Source organism: Diaporthe citri, assembly GCF_014595645.1.
Source record: "Diaporthe citri strain NFHF-8-4 chromosome Unknown scaffold_1, whole genome shotgun sequence".
Taxonomy (NCBI): domain Eukaryota; kingdom Fungi; phylum Ascomycota; class Sordariomycetes; order Diaporthales; family Diaporthaceae; genus Diaporthe; species Diaporthe citri.
The window spans coordinates 12,208,179-12,224,376 of NW_025064846.1; the positions used below are offsets into that span (position 1 = coordinate 12,208,179).

At 49.6% G+C, this 16,198-nt stretch overlaps 6 protein-coding genes across 6 annotated transcripts; 3 read left to right on the forward strand and 3 right to left on the reverse strand.

Annotated features, from left to right (window-relative positions):
* Positions 1–408: 408 nt before the first annotated feature.
* Positions 409–1,119, reverse strand: INS49_003177 (uncharacterized protein; the record flags this gene model as incomplete). The annotated part of the gene is made up of 1 exon (XM_043163972.1): positions 409–1,119. The coding sequence occupies one exon, from the start codon at positions 1,117–1,119 to the stop codon at positions 409–411; it is 711 nt and encodes a 236-aa protein (XP_043032478.1).
* Positions 1,120–2,315: 1,196 nt separating this feature from the next.
* INS49_003178 (uncharacterized protein) lies at positions 2,316–3,131 on the forward strand (the record flags this gene model as incomplete). Its single annotated transcript, XM_043163973.1, has 1 exon — positions 2,316–3,131. One exon carries the CDS (start codon positions 2,316–2,318, stop codon positions 3,129–3,131), a length of 816 nt encoding a protein of 271 aa, XP_043032479.1.
* Positions 3,132–4,991: 1,860 nt separating this feature from the next.
* Positions 4,992–6,242, forward strand: INS49_003179 (uncharacterized protein; the record flags this gene model as incomplete). The annotated part of the gene is made up of 2 exons (XM_043163974.1): positions 4,992–5,262; positions 5,359–6,242. The coding sequence occupies 2 exons, from the start codon at positions 4,992–4,994 to the stop codon at positions 6,240–6,242; spliced, it is 1,155 nt and encodes a 384-aa protein (XP_043032480.1).
* A 408-nt stretch (positions 6,243–6,650) lies between these two features.
* Positions 6,651–7,131, forward strand: INS49_003180 (uncharacterized protein; the record flags this gene model as incomplete). Its single annotated transcript, XM_043163975.1, has 2 exons — positions 6,651–6,841; positions 7,020–7,131. 2 exons carry the CDS (start codon positions 6,651–6,653, stop codon positions 7,129–7,131), a joined length of 303 nt encoding a protein of 100 aa, XP_043032481.1.
* Positions 7,132–8,082: 951 nt separating this feature from the next.
* Positions 8,083–9,231, reverse strand: INS49_003181 (uncharacterized protein; the record flags this gene model as incomplete). Its single annotated transcript, XM_043163976.1, has 1 exon — positions 8,083–9,231. The coding sequence occupies one exon, from the start codon at positions 9,229–9,231 to the stop codon at positions 8,083–8,085; it is 1,149 nt and encodes a 382-aa protein (XP_043032482.1).
* A 1,651-nt stretch (positions 9,232–10,882) lies between these two features.
* INS49_003182 (uncharacterized protein) lies at positions 10,883–15,442 on the reverse strand (the record flags this gene model as incomplete). The annotated part of the gene is made up of 2 exons (XM_043163977.1): positions 10,883–12,411; positions 14,185–15,442. The coding sequence occupies 2 exons, from the start codon at positions 15,440–15,442 to the stop codon at positions 10,883–10,885; spliced, it is 2,787 nt and encodes a 928-aa protein (XP_043032483.1).
* Between the last annotated feature and the right edge of the window lie 756 nt (positions 15,443–16,198).

A 16,198-nucleotide genomic window follows, 5' to 3' on the forward strand; every position in this document is an offset into this window, starting at 1 on the left:
GAATGTAGAAGCTGCAAAGAACATGAGAATTAGGCGTATTGAGAGCGTGTGTCAAGGACAGAAGAATTGTTCAGGGTCTCCAGCCCTCCTGGTACTTATAGAATTCTGCGTTCTGCATTCTACTGTCCTCAACCCAGGGGATTCGTGTTTAGAGTTTACTCGCAGTTGACCAGCCAGCATCGCCAGGCTGGCCAAGTGAAGTCTCAAGAAGTTTACATAGTATGTGTACCTTTCAGCGGAAGTTTCGGTAATTTGCCAAAATTAATCTTTTGCCCTTGATGCTTGCCGAGGCTGAGTAGTTTGCACGGCGGAAGCTTAATCACGAGTCAGAGGACAAGCATTGATCTAAATATGGATGACCACAGAACCCTCAACAACCTTATTTGCATTTCATATCACATGGGCCCCTCAAAAGTCGACGTGCCGCCTAGATTGAAGGTGATATGCTCGATTCTTGAACCAAAGTGGAAGCGAACGAAGTGCCAGAGGCTTACGGAGTATATACAGATATACATGTCCTAGAGTCGCACCAACCATTCCCACTTCTGCCTTGCGAAAGAGGGAGAAAGAGAGAAAGAGGTCGCGTGGCGCAACAGTGACGGTGTCGATGGTGAAGCCCTCGATGTAGTCGGCATCGATGAGATCGGTGTAGCCGTCGCCGTTGGTGTCCCAGAAGCGCACCATGTGCCCGGCGATGAGACCTGTAACGACAGAGAGGGCGGCGTCGTCGTAGCTGTCGGCCTCGGTCTCGGCCTCGTAGCCGCCCCACCAGCTCGCAGTGGTGGCGTTGTAATACAGCCAGGGCACCTGGTTAACCGGATAGCCGTCTGTCAGGCACTGGCTGGCGTTCCGAAAGGCGGCCTCTGTGCCCGGGATGGCCCACAGGTTGATGTAGAACTGGCTGGCGGCAATGACGGCCTCGACGCCCTCGAGAGCGCTCCCCTGCTCAAAGTACTGGTCGTACTCGGCGGCCGTGACGTTGGCGGCGTCGTTACCCATGTCGAGCACGACAGTGCGAAGCAGCGTGCCGCTGATCTCGTCGGCCGGGTAGGCTGTGCTGCAGGCCGCGAGGCCAGTGGCGGGCAGCATCGCTAGGACCGAGGCGTCGGTGAGTCTCATGACGGTGGCGGCTTGGGGAGTAAAAGGAGCGGAAGAGAGGCGTGGCAAAAAAAGAGAAGGAAAAAAAAAAGGAAGAGAAACGACAAAGAGCGGCAGGTGAAAAGAGCGTTAGTCAAGAAGTGCAGTAAGTGCGAAGTCGTCGTCGCTGCTTGCCCAGCCCGACTCAACTCTCAGGACAGCAGAGGCATGCTTGATACTTAGCCTCCATCGTCGGTGCCGACGACGATACCAGATGTTCGGAATCCGAGACGGGCGAGCCGGCAGGGGGGCGTGCAGAAATGACTATATACAGGGAGCCTAGGGTTTGCCTCACCCCGCCCCCACCCTATGCCCCAGTATAGACTATATATATTACACGCGTATTACGACGTCTCGGCCGAGACAATGTCGGTCCTTGCGGTGGAGTCTTGCGGTGGAGGTGATAGGAATGATCTCTCGGACCGCATAGATCCCCATTTTCTGTAGATCATCCAATCCGAGACCCGCGGGAGTCTTTCCAGTCAGTCGATTGCCGGTTTGCGTGAAGAGACGGGGGCAAACCCGTCACAATCTACCGATCCGGCCCGTGAAACCCTCCTAAGGTACTTCTAGGGCATGTGCCGCGTAATTAAGAAAGGGTCTAAACATTTCAAATAAGCGCGAATCACGGTTTTCCTGATTAGATATTGAATGCAGGACAGTGGAGAGACAGCCCCAGTCGGTTTTTGTTTCATGAACAGCTGCGGCCATGAGCGGCTGATGTCTGCCGCTGGATGCCAGCCCGTGGAGGGTCACACCAATGGCATTGTCTTGATGTAATTCATGTACTTGGTTCAGGTTGCCACCCAAGAAGTGACTCAGTGGTTGAAATACATTATTACCAGGTGGCTCTGTGCTACGGCCGGCTGAGGCACCTTCGTGAATCTTCGGCGCCTACAGTGGACCTTGGTAGCTTTGTTTCTGTCATTGAATTGTCCACGTCATTAATGAGCCTGGGACACCAACATTCATTCAGCTGAACGCAAATAGAATCGGATGTTGGCTTGAAGCAAGTTCCGTTGTGTATGCCAAGTTGCCGCACAGGCGGCTTTTCTAATCCTATAGAACGCCAACAACACAGCGTCCCCGGAGTGGGCTTCAATTAAACACTCGTGTTCTAGTGACGGAAATGTAAACGAATCTCCCAACTTCATCAACTTCTGCTGAATTGACGAATGATGAGTGGGTCGAAACACATCCAACTCAAGTCCCGGCGGTTGCCATTATGGCTGCAGATGCAAGTCTGGGCGGGTAGCATGCTCTATCATGGGGAAACCCCCTTCGGTCAAGAAGGCCAGACACTTCGGCTGCCTCGCAATCGGATACTCAAGCTTGACTGCCTCAAAAACGAGCTCGAGGCCATGGAATTTGTCAGAAGCCGAACCAACATACCAATACCACGCATTTTAAAGGTTTACGAGTTCGGTGAACGCAATCACCCAGTGATGGAGATGGCATCAAGTGCTCCCCGGGACGTGGAAGTGGACTACCGCCAGATGACCCCCGATCAAGTCAAAAATTTCGGAACCGAGCTTGGGGGCTATATTCAGCATCTCAGGAGCCTCAAGCCTCCAACGGATGGTATAATTGGATCGGTAAACCTTGGCAAAAATCACGACCCCCGCCTTGATGGCAGCGCGTGGGGTCCTTTCCACGGCGTTGCAGATTTCCACACCTATCTCCGTCTAGGTCATCCCTTAAGTCACTGGGAAAACGAGCCAGACGTGACGCTCGCGCACTCCAGGCCTGAACAGTACTCTATCAAATTTACACACGCGGACTTGCAACCTAACAACATCCTCGTCAAGAACGGCCACATCACAGCAATCATTGGCTGGGAGTTTGCCGGCTGGTATCCTGAATACTGGGAGTACACCAAGATGCATTGGAATCACAGTCCATTGTGGGAAAAGTTTTATCGAGCGGTCGAGCAGGAAGCAGGCATTCCGAAGTATCCGGAGGAGCTTGCGGCAGAGACGGCTATCTGGAAGTAGAGGATATCACACCCCCGACCCTGGTTGTGGACACACCGGTGGACACACCTGTGGACAGCCAAAAGCTAAATATATGCCTAGGCGTGCACCCCTGCGTAGGCTTTAGCTGGCAGCTAAAGCGCCGCAGGCTAAATTTTTTTTATTTAATTATATATTAAAGCCTAAAATCTACTTAATTTAAGCATTTCTAAGAGCTGCTAAAAGCTGCTTAAAGTTATAAAGTTTAATTCTTAGTTAAAGCTAAAAAAAAACTTAATACTTTTTATTTCTTAATTATTTCTTAAAAATAAAAGCTTTTTAAATAAAGAGATAATGGTTTATTAATCTTTTTTTTAAAATTAAGTTTATAATTTTTTTAAAAAAAAAGATGTTTAGTTTTTAGTTTAGAACTAAATAAGTATTTAATTAAGATTTAAATAGGTATTTAAAATGTCCTTAAGAGGTGCGTGATTGCTGTCCGCAATCGGAGTTGGTGGACTGTCCACCTGTCCACGAGGGGTGTTATACGCTTATGTATCCGTACTTTTATGATGGCCCTCATTGTGACGAGGATGATGATGCTGCCCAGGTTAGACACTGTGATGAATAATTCGAAGTGTTGATATCGCCAAACCATCCAAAGCATATTTGCACCTTATAGTTTTCGACTGATCAACCTAGAGATGTGTGGTTTTGTCGGATTTTGAATGCTGTCCTGGGGCGGCAATTTTACAGAATTTTCGTTTCACGAAAGAAAACGCAGATCAACATGGATTCACAATTACATCAAAGAAAGGGTGTATCGACATCAAACGCTTCTCTTAAGTCAAGGGGTGCACATATGGTCCGCCCCCCCATATGGACCACTTTTCACACCAAAAAGCTCAATTTCAGCCCTATAATAACTAATTAAAGGAAAATATTAAAAGTATAATAACTATATTAGAATTTTATTTAATTTTTATTATATATATAATAATATTAAACATAATTCTATGTTACTTTTAATATTATTAAATAAATAAAAGTTAATAAGTTAAAAGTAAAAGACTGTAAAAGTCCTCCTAAGTCAGGGACTTCGTGAGAAAAACATTCCTTTTTTCATACTATTCTTTATTTATATTTATTCTATAATATTAAAAATAAAATAAAATTATGTTTAATATTATTATATATATAATAAAAATAAAATGAAATTCTAATATAGTTATTATACTTTTAATATTTTCCTCTAATTAGTTATTATAGGGCTGAAATTAAGCTTTTTGGTGTGAAAAGTGGTCCATATGGGGGGGTGGACCATATGTGCACCCCTTGACTTACCCATCCAATGAAAATGGTGCTGGCGACTGCGAATGGAACATGATCTTTTGACAAACGACCTCGCTAGACCATGACTTAAATTCGATGAACATCGGATTTCCTGTTGTTGTGCACCAACTCAACGCTGTGGTGTTCTTCGTCATGTTGGAAGACATGGCGAAGGGTGGCCTGAATATAGCAAGGAGTTGTGTCTAAACTTGCAAGGTGATGTGCCCTTATGAAAAGGCATGTTTGGACATGACACGTTGCCAGCTCTACTAGGGATGTATGACTGAGAAGACAGTCTAATTTGATCTTCGTTACCATTGTTGACCAAGCTTGGCATCTATGCAATCGAAACCAGCGAGGGCACTGGTGGCAACAGAGTCAGTTGTGTGTTCCCTGCGTGATCTGCGGCCGAAACACCTGTCGCTTCAGTGTCGACACTTCGACCATGCTCTGGATAAATGTCATCCCCGTCGCCCATATCATATAAGAAGCAGACACGAAAGCGTCGGCTTCGAGTCAAAATTCGACATGCCAATCATTATTCTCGAAAAGTTTTAAGAAATAATCAAAATGGCTCATTTACTTGTTCTTGGCGCATCAGGCGTTTCGGGGTGGGCTGTCATGCATCAGGCCCTATCATACCCAACGCCGACAACTTTTGAGAAGATCACGGGGACGACAAATAGACCAATGACAAAAGAGAAGGCCTTGTTGCCAGCAAACGAACAACGGGTCAGACTCATTAGCGGCATCGACTTTACTAGGCCGGTGGATGAGGTCAAGGCCCAGTTAATAGAGAAGATTACCGACATTGACACCGTCACACATGTCATTTATACTGGTGAGTTGCATTCTAAGAATGGAAACTGGACGAAAGTCAATCCGTCCATTACATTGCAGAGACCTGGCCGTCCCGTCACTCACAGAGACTGCCCAGCATATAGGGTGCCCCCGGAGAAGGGTCCGATGCCCCTCCGTGCCGCAAATGACGCCCTTCTGGAGACTTCGATCACGGCGATCACAGCACTGGCGCCGCGAATACGGTCTGTAATCCTGCAAACTGGTGGTAAGGCTTATGGGCTATTATTCTCCGAGCACATCGACCTAAAGCCGCCCTTCCACGAGTCGCAGCCGCGCGTACCATCTCCATGGGGGGACGAGATTTTCTACTACTCGCAGGTGGACATCCTCAAGCGCCTGTCCGCGGAAGCCGGGAACTCGTGGACATTCACCGAGGTCCGCCCTGACACCATCATCGGATTCGTTCCCGGCACAAACGCCATGAACGTCGCCCAGGGACTGGGCTTCTACCTGAGCCTGTTTCGCGAGGTGCACGGCGCGGGTGCCGAGTGCGCGTACCCTGGCACCGCTGCAGGATACCGCTCGCGGCACACCGACTCGAGCCAGGACATCATCGCCCAGATGGAGATCTTCGCCGCGCTCGAGCCGGAGAAATGTGGCGGGGGCCGCGCTTTCAACGTTGCTGATGGGGAGGTGGTGACTTGGGCTGACATCTGGGGCGGAATTTGCGCCTACTTCGGTCTGAAAGGTGCGCCGCCGACCGAGGAGACCGAGACGGCGGGAAATTTTGTCAGCAAGCACGTGGATCGGTGGCCTGGTGTCGTAGAACGGGATGGGCTTGAAATCATGGATATACTGGCGCACAACTGGTGGTTTGTGGAGCGAATTCTCCAGATTCCATTTGACAGACAGTTTGACTTGAGTAGCGCCAGGGAAGTGGGCTTTAGAGAGACCGTCGACACCACACGAGGATATACGGTAGTCTTCGACAGGATGAGGCAGGCCAGGATGATTCCATAGCTAGTACGACCAGTATGGATCATGCCGAGCTTTTGAAAGATGGGATGGCATACAGATCAACGTCGTAAAAGAAATCCTCCCCCACAAGTCGCAAAACGCTTATCAAAAGGACTCGATGTGTTCATGTACAACTGTCAGAGCATGGACGGGAGCGACAGTTTTCCAAGTAAGCAGCTTGGTCCTGGTTAGTACGCCGAAGATATCTCAGATATTACAACACATCTCAGCACTTCACCAGTGGCCAATGCCAAATGCATCATTCTCTGGGGCGCTTCTCTCGAGGCGGTGGTCAGTGGTTGCACGGCGGTGACGGACAAGCGAGTCAAGTTAGCAATATTCATGCTGTGGTAGACGTCAATTGCATCAAGATAGCACAGACTGATACGTATCTGAAACAGGGCAGTGATCATGGCAACTCCAGTCTTCCACTTCTACAAACCCGAGACAAGAGTCAATACCTTCATCAGACTCATCCAGGACAGCGAGGCTCAGCTACTCTACGGAAGTGGACCAGAAATGATGCCCATCTTCAACAGCGAAAGGAAAATCCTCATTGACACACTAGTGGATGGTGGCCCCAGAGGCCTCGTGTCATTTGGGTACGCTTTGGTGACATCACATGGACGGCAAAGTGGCTGACAGGTGTTGAATGCACGAGGTCCGACTTGATCATGAAGAGAGGTGCAATAACAGCACTCTATCGTGTTGCTCTTCGGTGATACTATAAGATCGCTGTGTTTTGGCTAAAGCAAATCTTGGCTAACCTAATCAGCCCAGTAATGATGCTGATACAGGAGCTGGACGTTATCTCACCACCGAAGCTACAGCAAGAGATGTTCGACAAACCGACGCCTACGATTTCAAGGCTAAGATCACCTCAATTTTCTAGTCGTTAAGGGCAAAGGCGAGCTATTGAAAGAGTAGGACGGTTTCATTCGAGAGGCTCTGAATATGAAAATCATGCTACAAAACTCCGAATTTGCTTTGGGGTAGAGGGCGTGCGGTGGCGGCTCTGAGCCAGAGAGAGTGAACTACAATCCCTCAGATCCTCGGCGCATCCACGGCATCTTGAGACCAGGTTGTGTTTTACCAAAAGCGGCTGTTCCGCCTTGATGAATGAAAATTTTTGGTCTCGTTCGATATCGCAAACCGAGCGATACGGCCTGATATGAGGAGACCCACGCCAGGGTCTTGTAATTCGGAAAAGACTCTCGCATTTTCTCCATGAACTTCAGGGTCGATTGGCAGAGGATTTGAGAGACCAACGTCTACCTGATTATGGTTGTTCTCTGTGCCGTGTGGGTCGAGTGGCTGGCTGATGGCTGTCGTAGGCTCTGCAGAAGCGGGAAGACCTGGTACGACTTGGGGTACCTCCAACACTTGCATTCGAAATTGCCTCCCGGGATGCTCGTCTGTGGTCGTGGGAATCAGGTGAATTGACAACTTGGCCCCGGTACTCTCAATATCGATTTCATTCGTTCTCCCTTGGATAACATGGCGGAACTCATCGTCCAGCATCGTAGTCTCGGTTTGGTGCCTCCGATCAAACATGAAATCCAAATCCTCCCTCCATCGCAATAGGTAACAATCGGGGTTTCCCTCTTTGAGGCGGAGTAGAACAACAAAGCGATGGTCACACACTGGAACTGGAGCCTTGTTGATCAGCTCAAGAGCTCTCCAGTCGCTTCCTCCCCAGTGCCCATTGTTGAAGAATAGCCTATCTTCGCAGTCCCATGCGTATTCGGGCACTGGCCTTGCAGTCTGGAAGTTTCCTAGGCCTTCCAGAGGGACCAGTACTGCAAGTTGTCGTGACGTGTTCAGAACATGATCATACCCAGTGCTAGCAGAGATAGAACGTTGACCTTCGCGTGGAGGAAGTGATCTGCTTGTCGAGGAACGGTTGCATGTTTCCGCGTCGAATATACACGTTATGGCTAAGTTTGCGAAGGATGATTCCGATATCCGGCTTTCCATTCTTTTGTTTCCCAATTGGCAGCATCAGCCGTTCTTTTCCATCGTCGCAAATCATCCGCCAAAGCATTGTCTTCATTTCGATGCCTTTATTGGTTCTCGTGAAGTGCTGACTGTGGTAGGAGGGGACCATATCTTTATATTCTGTGAACTCATCCGGTATTGAGGCTAACGCGTCCAGGTCAGGAGTATGCCTGGAGCTCCGGTCCCATGCAAAGATGCTCAGGTCGCTGGAAACTCTCGCAATTTCTTCCTGTAGACGACGAAAAGCCTTCGTCCCACCTTCGCCGTAGATTAGCGGCATATTGACATCGAATATGCCCATGAGACTGTAAGCACGATCTTCAGGAATTGTCGTATCTCTGCCGGCTGCCCAGGACATCTTGTGGGCGATGGACAAGGAGGCGAACTTCGCTTCATCTTGGAGACAGTCCATATCGATTCCGGTGATATTCGATAGCGACACACTCAATCTCGTGTCAGACCTCTCACCAAACAAGTCCCAGTGTTTGTCGTAAAAAGTGACTTTTGAAGGTGCAACAAATTCTTGTAACGTCCAACCCCTCTTAAACCATCTGCATTGCTTCAACTCGCCGTCGGGCTCTAGGTCCTCGAGATACGCAATGCACCGGTCAGAGTTCTTGTACCAGCGGAACATTGAATTGATACTCTGATTCAGCTCGGCAGAGTTCGATTTGTCAATGCAGCACGAGTCGATCCAGATGTATTTCAATTTCATGCCACGGGCGACTCGGCACGCGTTGGCTATCTTGGAGAAGCCGGCTTTCTTCTTGTTTATGGCGCGTTGCCACTGCTTCAGCTGGGTTGCCTCATCCAGGAATCTAGCGAACGTCTCCGAGCTTGGTATGTCCTCGAAGACAATGTCTTCGTAGTCTCCGGGCCTTCCCCAAGTGTGGGAAAGGATTGCGTAGCGCTGTCTACTTGAGCCATTTTCGACAATCTTGCGGAAGACTGGGAGCCGGTCTTCAGTCACGGAATCAACATCCAGTAGTCGCATTTTATTTGGGTTTACGGCTGGTGCAATGTGAGAAGTTTGGGGAGAGTCTTCAAACTGAGTCGCAGGAAAGGTGAGTCGAAAGTTGTTGAGGGAGTCCTTTTTTGTGGAAATATTGGGAGGTTGTCCGTTTTGTACAAATTGGATGGGCAGTGCAAAGCAGGCTGGAGAAGGGGCGGGGCAATGCCCCAGCTGCACAGCGTTCAGATGCCCATGACTGCGCCAATCTGGACATGCCAAGTGGCAGCTGGTTGCTAAGTCTTCAGGTAGCTGGCTCACTCGGGAACTGCAGCCGATTCTGCAGTGGCTGAGCTGTTGTGTAACAGTGAGGCAGTTCTGCGGGCTCATTTTCATCCGAGCCTTGTTGAATTCTATATATTCTCTATGAAAAACGCCCTACATCAGGCACGTCTGAAGTGACAAACGGAATGTACACGCCACGAACTACCCTGTTATTCCACTTTCCAGTTGGGACTTACGTGTTCTGTAGTGAGGCCTGAGGTATAGAGGGCCATTCTGGTCTATGCGTCCTCGCGGGTCTGTAAAGACAGTTGAATGAGCACTGCTGTTCGTTGGCTGCGGTAGTAGAAAGTAGAATCAACTGTTTCTCCAGGTCTCATCTCAATGTGAAATAGACAGTCCACAGTGTGCCGTGGGATGACAATATCTGATGGTGCTGCCGAATGACGAGATCGCCTGGGCTCGGCAGGAGGTTAGAGTATCGCCCCATGGAGACCTTATTGCCGGTCCTTGGCTGAGACTTGGAAGAATTTCAGAGCAGGTGGTCTACAAGAGTCGATCAAAGCTAGACCATCTTGCAACCTGTGATTGAAGAGAACTTGAAGTGGAACATAAAAACCCGAAACAGCGTGGAGACTGGGCCGTAAGACTCCGGCTGCGTCAAGAATTGGTGAAAATGCTTTCAGACAAGGCGGCTATGTGTCTTTTCCTAAACTTTTTGCATTTTCTATACTATTCATAGTTATACGTTACTAGTCCCAGAAGATCTTTCTGGTAGTTGGTAAAGAGATTCTAGTAGGTCCAAGCCGGTAGCAGCACTGCTCCTCGCTGCTGTTTGACTGCAATGTACACATGATTCTGCCTCTGCTTTGGAAGACTTTCTATTGCTCTCCAATTATACCAGAAGGCAACTAAGATATGTTGTCGTTGTCGGCACAAGTCTTCCAAGGTGAAATGTATAGTCATCTCACAGTGATCTCCAGTAATACTTTAAGCCATTTATTTCTGCCCAAACAAGTAGGTCGTCTAGGCTCACATGGTTGGTAGAAACCGACACGGCCGTGACTAATGGTTTGCTCATCCACACAAGTGCAATTTTGGGGGCCTTGAACAGCGCCTGGTGCTCTAGGGGAGCATTAATGATGTGGTGTTTTTGATAAGATTTGTGTTTGGTGGCAGCAGCTTGCTGTGATCCAGCACTTAAGGTTATAGCTTATACATCGATTTCTTAAGGCAAACCTCACAACTCTTCCAAGGATGTGATGAAGTATCATACCAGATTCTCAAGCAGATCCTCATAGATACCCATACCTAGGTAGGTCTTCATGGCTAGTAATTGGTGAGTATTTTGGTAACATTCGCCAATGTCCCTGTGCTACACCTGTAAGTTGCTTGTAAGCTGCACCATCGGCTTCTAACTATCGCCAGACATCCCAAACCTCAAGCGAAGAGGAGACGATGGCTCCTGAGTAGTGCATGCTCCGTACATAATATGCTTGTTTCCAATCTGCTTCACAACGTCACCTGCGCCGCAATGCGGTCTAGCATCGGCCAGCAGCGGGGAATCGAACGCCATAGCGATCTCGAACGGGTTCATGCTGACCTCACGGCCCAGGTGCCAGAATCCGTAGAAAAGCGGAAGCACACTCAAGGCGGCCAGGAGGGAGACGACCAGTCCTCCCACCATATACCGCCAGTCCATCAGGTAGAGTGCTTTTATGGTGCTGGTGCGGAAGGACAGCTCCCGAAAAGCATTCAAGATGTCGTCTGTCGGATCAGACCATGATTTTGAACTGCCGTTGAAATATAGGTTGGACAGTAAGCCATCGAAAATAGGCATAGAACCATTGAAGATTGCCGACGACTTGAACAAAGTCGAGCCGGCGTATTGGAAGCCACCAACTGTTGTGATGTGGGAGCTGTGATAGACTATCTCTGTAGCACTGTCCACTTGGTAAAAGAACGGGCCTGTATAGTTCACGGTTTTGATCTTTTTGTCGGTTGACCATGCCCCGTTCAGGGTAACGGTACTGTCGTTGGTCAATGTGACCGGGTAGGCCATGACTGACGGCTGCAGGAGGCAATTCCGGAACGTGGGATAAGGGCCATCGGCCTGCCGAAAGAAAATGGAAATATTCAAGCCGGCATTGTAGACGGCTGTATCCCACGTCTCGTAAGGCGTCGACGTATCAACGTCGGATTCTCTCTTACTCGACGTCGAAGAGTTTGATCCCGAGCCCTGATATGCGTCTGACAGATTCTGCGCCCATATGTTCACGTCCGCCGAGAACATTACGATAGTTTCGCCAGACGGATCGCTGAACAGCCCATCCTGCGACACAGTAGTGCAGTCCGCGTCGAAGCCGAACCCACTGATTGCCGTCTCACACGAGTCTCCGCACTCCGTGTGTCTCAGTTTCATCGTGGCGCGATTGTTGTAGCCCAGCACGATCGCGTCGAAGCTCTCTGTAAGGTACGCCGACGCCTTGGACGAGTTCCCATACTGCGTGCCGCTAACACCGTAGGCGGTGTGATTGTCCGGGAGCTTCTGGGCAACTTGCACGTCCAGCGTGCCCTGCGAAGTGAGGTTGCCTTGAACCACCCGCACTGCGGCTTGGTTGAGGGGAGAGCGCAACGCGGAGAGGGCAACCGCGAGCATCGCACAGGCGCTTGCGATGCCTTGTCCAGCAGCAAGAGCCCTCACTGCGCCAAAGGACGATTGGCCAGCATCCCATTGGTGGTGCAGTCCTTCAATTGAGGACCCGCGGAGGCTTCGAATCCAGAAAGCCTGCGCTAGGCCCTGGTTGTACACTAAAGCCAGGCACAAGTTGGATATGACTGCGGATATAGAGAGGAATGTGCTGGGTTGGACGCCCCCCCGAGTCCATGTGTCCACCTTGGCTCCGTTGCTGGATAATAGAACGACGACGTTGGCTGCAATGCCTATAATACGAGTACAATTAGAAGATACTGAACATCTATGAGACTGAAGAGGCAGATTCAGAACAAACAAAGTAGGTAAGCAAGAAGGGCTAACGAGGCCAAGACTGGAAATCGAGCCGCCGAGCTGGAATTCCATGGGCCTGTCGTTGGTCTGGTCGACTTCTCTTGGCAAGTGTTGGATTCTTCATTACTCCCACCAGCTCCAGAGATGGGATTTTGGTCTTTCATCGGTTCAGATGAGTGACTTGATAAGTTCTCTGAATCATGATTCTGCGACTGGACATACATATAACCCGAGGTTACTGGCGGCGGCATGTTGCTTCGGTCAAGTATGCTACTGAGCCCGTTGGATTGAACTCTTCTAAATGGACTTTGGGGGCTGGGGAAAAGAAATTAAGAGCTAAAAGGTGTCAGCAAAGTGACCTGGGGTAACCAACGGGCTTCTTATGGAGGGCCTGTGGATCGATCCTTCTACAAGGTACTGTGTTGCTTGGTACCAGGTTTTTATGGGGAAGACCCGCCGTGGCAGGGCGGTACTTCCTCAGGCTGAGCAGCACAAAAGCTACAACAGCATAGACCATCCCAGGATTCATGCAGCAACTGTGTGTCAATCAGATCGCCTTCTTTACCGCCCAAGACGCAGGAATCACTGCGCCTACCAAGTATCTAGGTAGCCTGCCGAAGTATTAGGCCAGAAACCGAGAAGCCAGAAACCAGGGCGCGGGAGGAGTCGTCAGGCAATGCTGCAGCTCCGCAGCCTTCAGCTGGAACCAACAGTGTGGATAGGCCATGCGGTTGGCGGTCGGTGCGTGCCCAGGCAGCTGGCTCCACCAGAGCCACGGCAAATCCTGCAATGGCTGAGAAGTTGGATAGTCTGTGAGGCAGACCTTCAGGCTCAGTCTCGTCCGAGCCTTCCCTTGGGATCTATCATTGATGGCTTTTAAGAGTACGCTTCCTGTTGGTCCACCCTGTAACGCCACTCCGAACCTGCATCTTTCCTGTGCCTGTGAATGTTTTCAAATGGCAGATCGCGGGCGCAAAGACTGCTGTGGTAACAAAAATCTTCCTGGTTACCTGACACGCCCTGCTCAGAGGTGTCTTAAGGCGCGGGTTCACGACCTTGTGAAGGACATTGCCACTGCGCTGTCCAGAATAGCGAGGGTCGGCCCACCAGTCTACTTTGGTTTAAGCAGACTGTAATGAAAAGACCTATCCGTTGTCGACTCCAAATGTAAGGATTTCCCGTTTTACCTTACCTCTACACCGTCTGCACGTACGTCCTATGGCTCACTTTTAACCCCTTTGCATGTTCTACCCTCTCACATACCCACATAACCTCTGGGCCTTCCAGACACCTCCTGGCACCTCCTGAACTTTCATTAGATACTCAATTTAAGTATGAATCAAGTCATAGTAACTCCTAAATTATCAGATTAGATATTCCTTTTTTATCAAGAGAAAAGATGCCTTAAAATCTCAAAGACGATTAGGCAATTGGTGGGCCGACTCTGGCCGCGTCCAGATTCGGTGATAATGCTTTCAAGGAAGGGGGGCGTGTTTTCCCCCGAACCTATTACTTTAGCCATCCCAACATTCCCAGCCAGCTCCAGGAAGTCTTTCTCGTTGGTGAAGAGACTCTAGGCCTGATGGCAGTACCGCTCCTAGTCGCTATTTGACTGCAATCCACCCATGATTCTGCCTCTGCTACTGGGGACCTGATTTCTCCTAAACCACTCCTTCCCTACTGTTTCAAGTTCTTCGAGCATCCTTCACAGTACTGCATCTCGTCTTTGTTCAAAGTCATAAAATAATTCATCGCAAGAACAAATAGCTTCCAAATAGCTTGCAGCAACACCAAATCCGCCACCAGCACCGACACAAGGAGAGTCCCCGTGGATTTTAGTCTCGGCACCTGGCATATATATGTTGTCGCGAATGCAGACGGCGTGATTGCAAAGTCGTCAACATCCGCAGGCAAACTTGTGTTGTTCGTCAGGTTTCCGAGCAGGCTCGGGCGTGAAAGTATGTTGGGTAACAGCTCGTCGTCTCTTCCGAGGTCTGCCAGAACTGTGAACCACATGGCCTTTCCTAGCCAGCTTAATGGCTCCCAAATGCTGGCGAGTGGCTTCTGCTCCGTGCTACCTTGTGAGAGCTCCGAAATGGTGTGGCTGTCACAGTAGTTGTTCGCGTGCGAGATACCCGTAGAGTTCAACGGCATAAGCCAGCAGCTGTCCATTTGGAGGAAGTCCATGTCCATTATTTGGTCCATGGTGGCTGGCCTTGAGGTACGATAGCCGGCTGTGCGCGATAGTAAGGCCTCGGCCTTGAAAAAAGGCGTGTCAAGGTTCACGTTCTCGAGATAATACTTCTTGGCCAACTCATCCGAGTACCACATTAACAAGCTAGTACCCAACCACAGGCCTCCTGATGCGTGACCCAATGAAATTGAAACGCTCGGTGAACGGTTGGCACCGAATGTCGTGACCAATTCTAGATATGTCGTCGGCTTGCCGTGGCTTTCGAGCAGGCACTCAACATTGGCCGTCAGCACAGTGCCAACCGACGACTCAGAAACATGGGCTGCGGGGCGGTCGTTCGCCTCGATGCTTATCAGTACCGAGGTCACATTGCACCTCGAAAGAGGGTTGTTGTCATAGACTAGCGAGCCCAGTATCGTCTTGTTGTCGGATCCGGGCACATCGTACGTCGATACTGAAGCAACTCTGTATTGCAGCAGCGTGGCGGTATTGTTCGTATACAGGCCAGTCTGCAGCGGTATGGTGGTTGGGTCGCAGGACGCACGAGTGCTAGCCAGCCATTTCGGCCAGCTGTCGAACCACTCCGCCCCTGAGCGTACCTTGTTCGGGTCGGTGGTCGAGATCGCGGCCAGCTCATAGCCAGAGGCTGCGACATTGAGAAAAGACACGAGGGCCGTGACGACTATTCCGCCTCCGATAACAACTGGAGTGAACCATCGAAAAGGATATGGCCGTGTGGTATTGTACGAAAAGAATGATTCGTGGGAACTCATGGTGAGTGAGCTCTGTTAGCTAGCCTCCATAGCCGGCTCTGAAAATCAAAATCATGACCTAGGCTCCCCAGAGCCCAGAGCGGATCACCGCGTTGCACGGCTCACATTGCCAATATATACCATTCCGCCGACTTTTCGAGCAGCTGCCCAATATAGAACCTAGCGACCGGCGTTCTGGGATCGACCTTATGCATACAGCTTCATGGCCTCTGACTGGTCCATAGAAGTGGATTTCATCCTCCAGGAATTGATGAAGGTCTTGGCAGCATATAGCGCCGTAAGTTGGCCGAGAAATGTCAGCCCACGGTAAGCCCAACAGGCATTGAGTTGCATTGGGGGCCGATTCGAGCTCAGATTGATATGGCTGCATGCCCAAGCTGAAATATACACTGAAACGTTTACGCTACTCCTTACTTAAGCACTAAATGTATTCCCCCTTAGGTTTGCTATACTTAAGCAGTCGGCCGACATGATAGTCTGTTATATATTGGTGCGTTTGCGTTTAAAATTCTAAATAAAGACTGTTTATTATTCTTTGTAAAGTGGTAATAATGACTTGCTCTTAGTATAGAAAGCTGATAACAAGGTTCTTTTGTAAGGCTAGTTATATCTTAATGATGCTACGCTCCCTAGCATAAAATAATAAGCTAAGAATCATGAGCGTCGTTGCTTATCTCGTCTAGGACTCTCAAGGTATAAGCGTTGAAGAAAGCTAGATCTTCCTCGTTCCTAACTGGGCTTCATGGCAGTAATAAT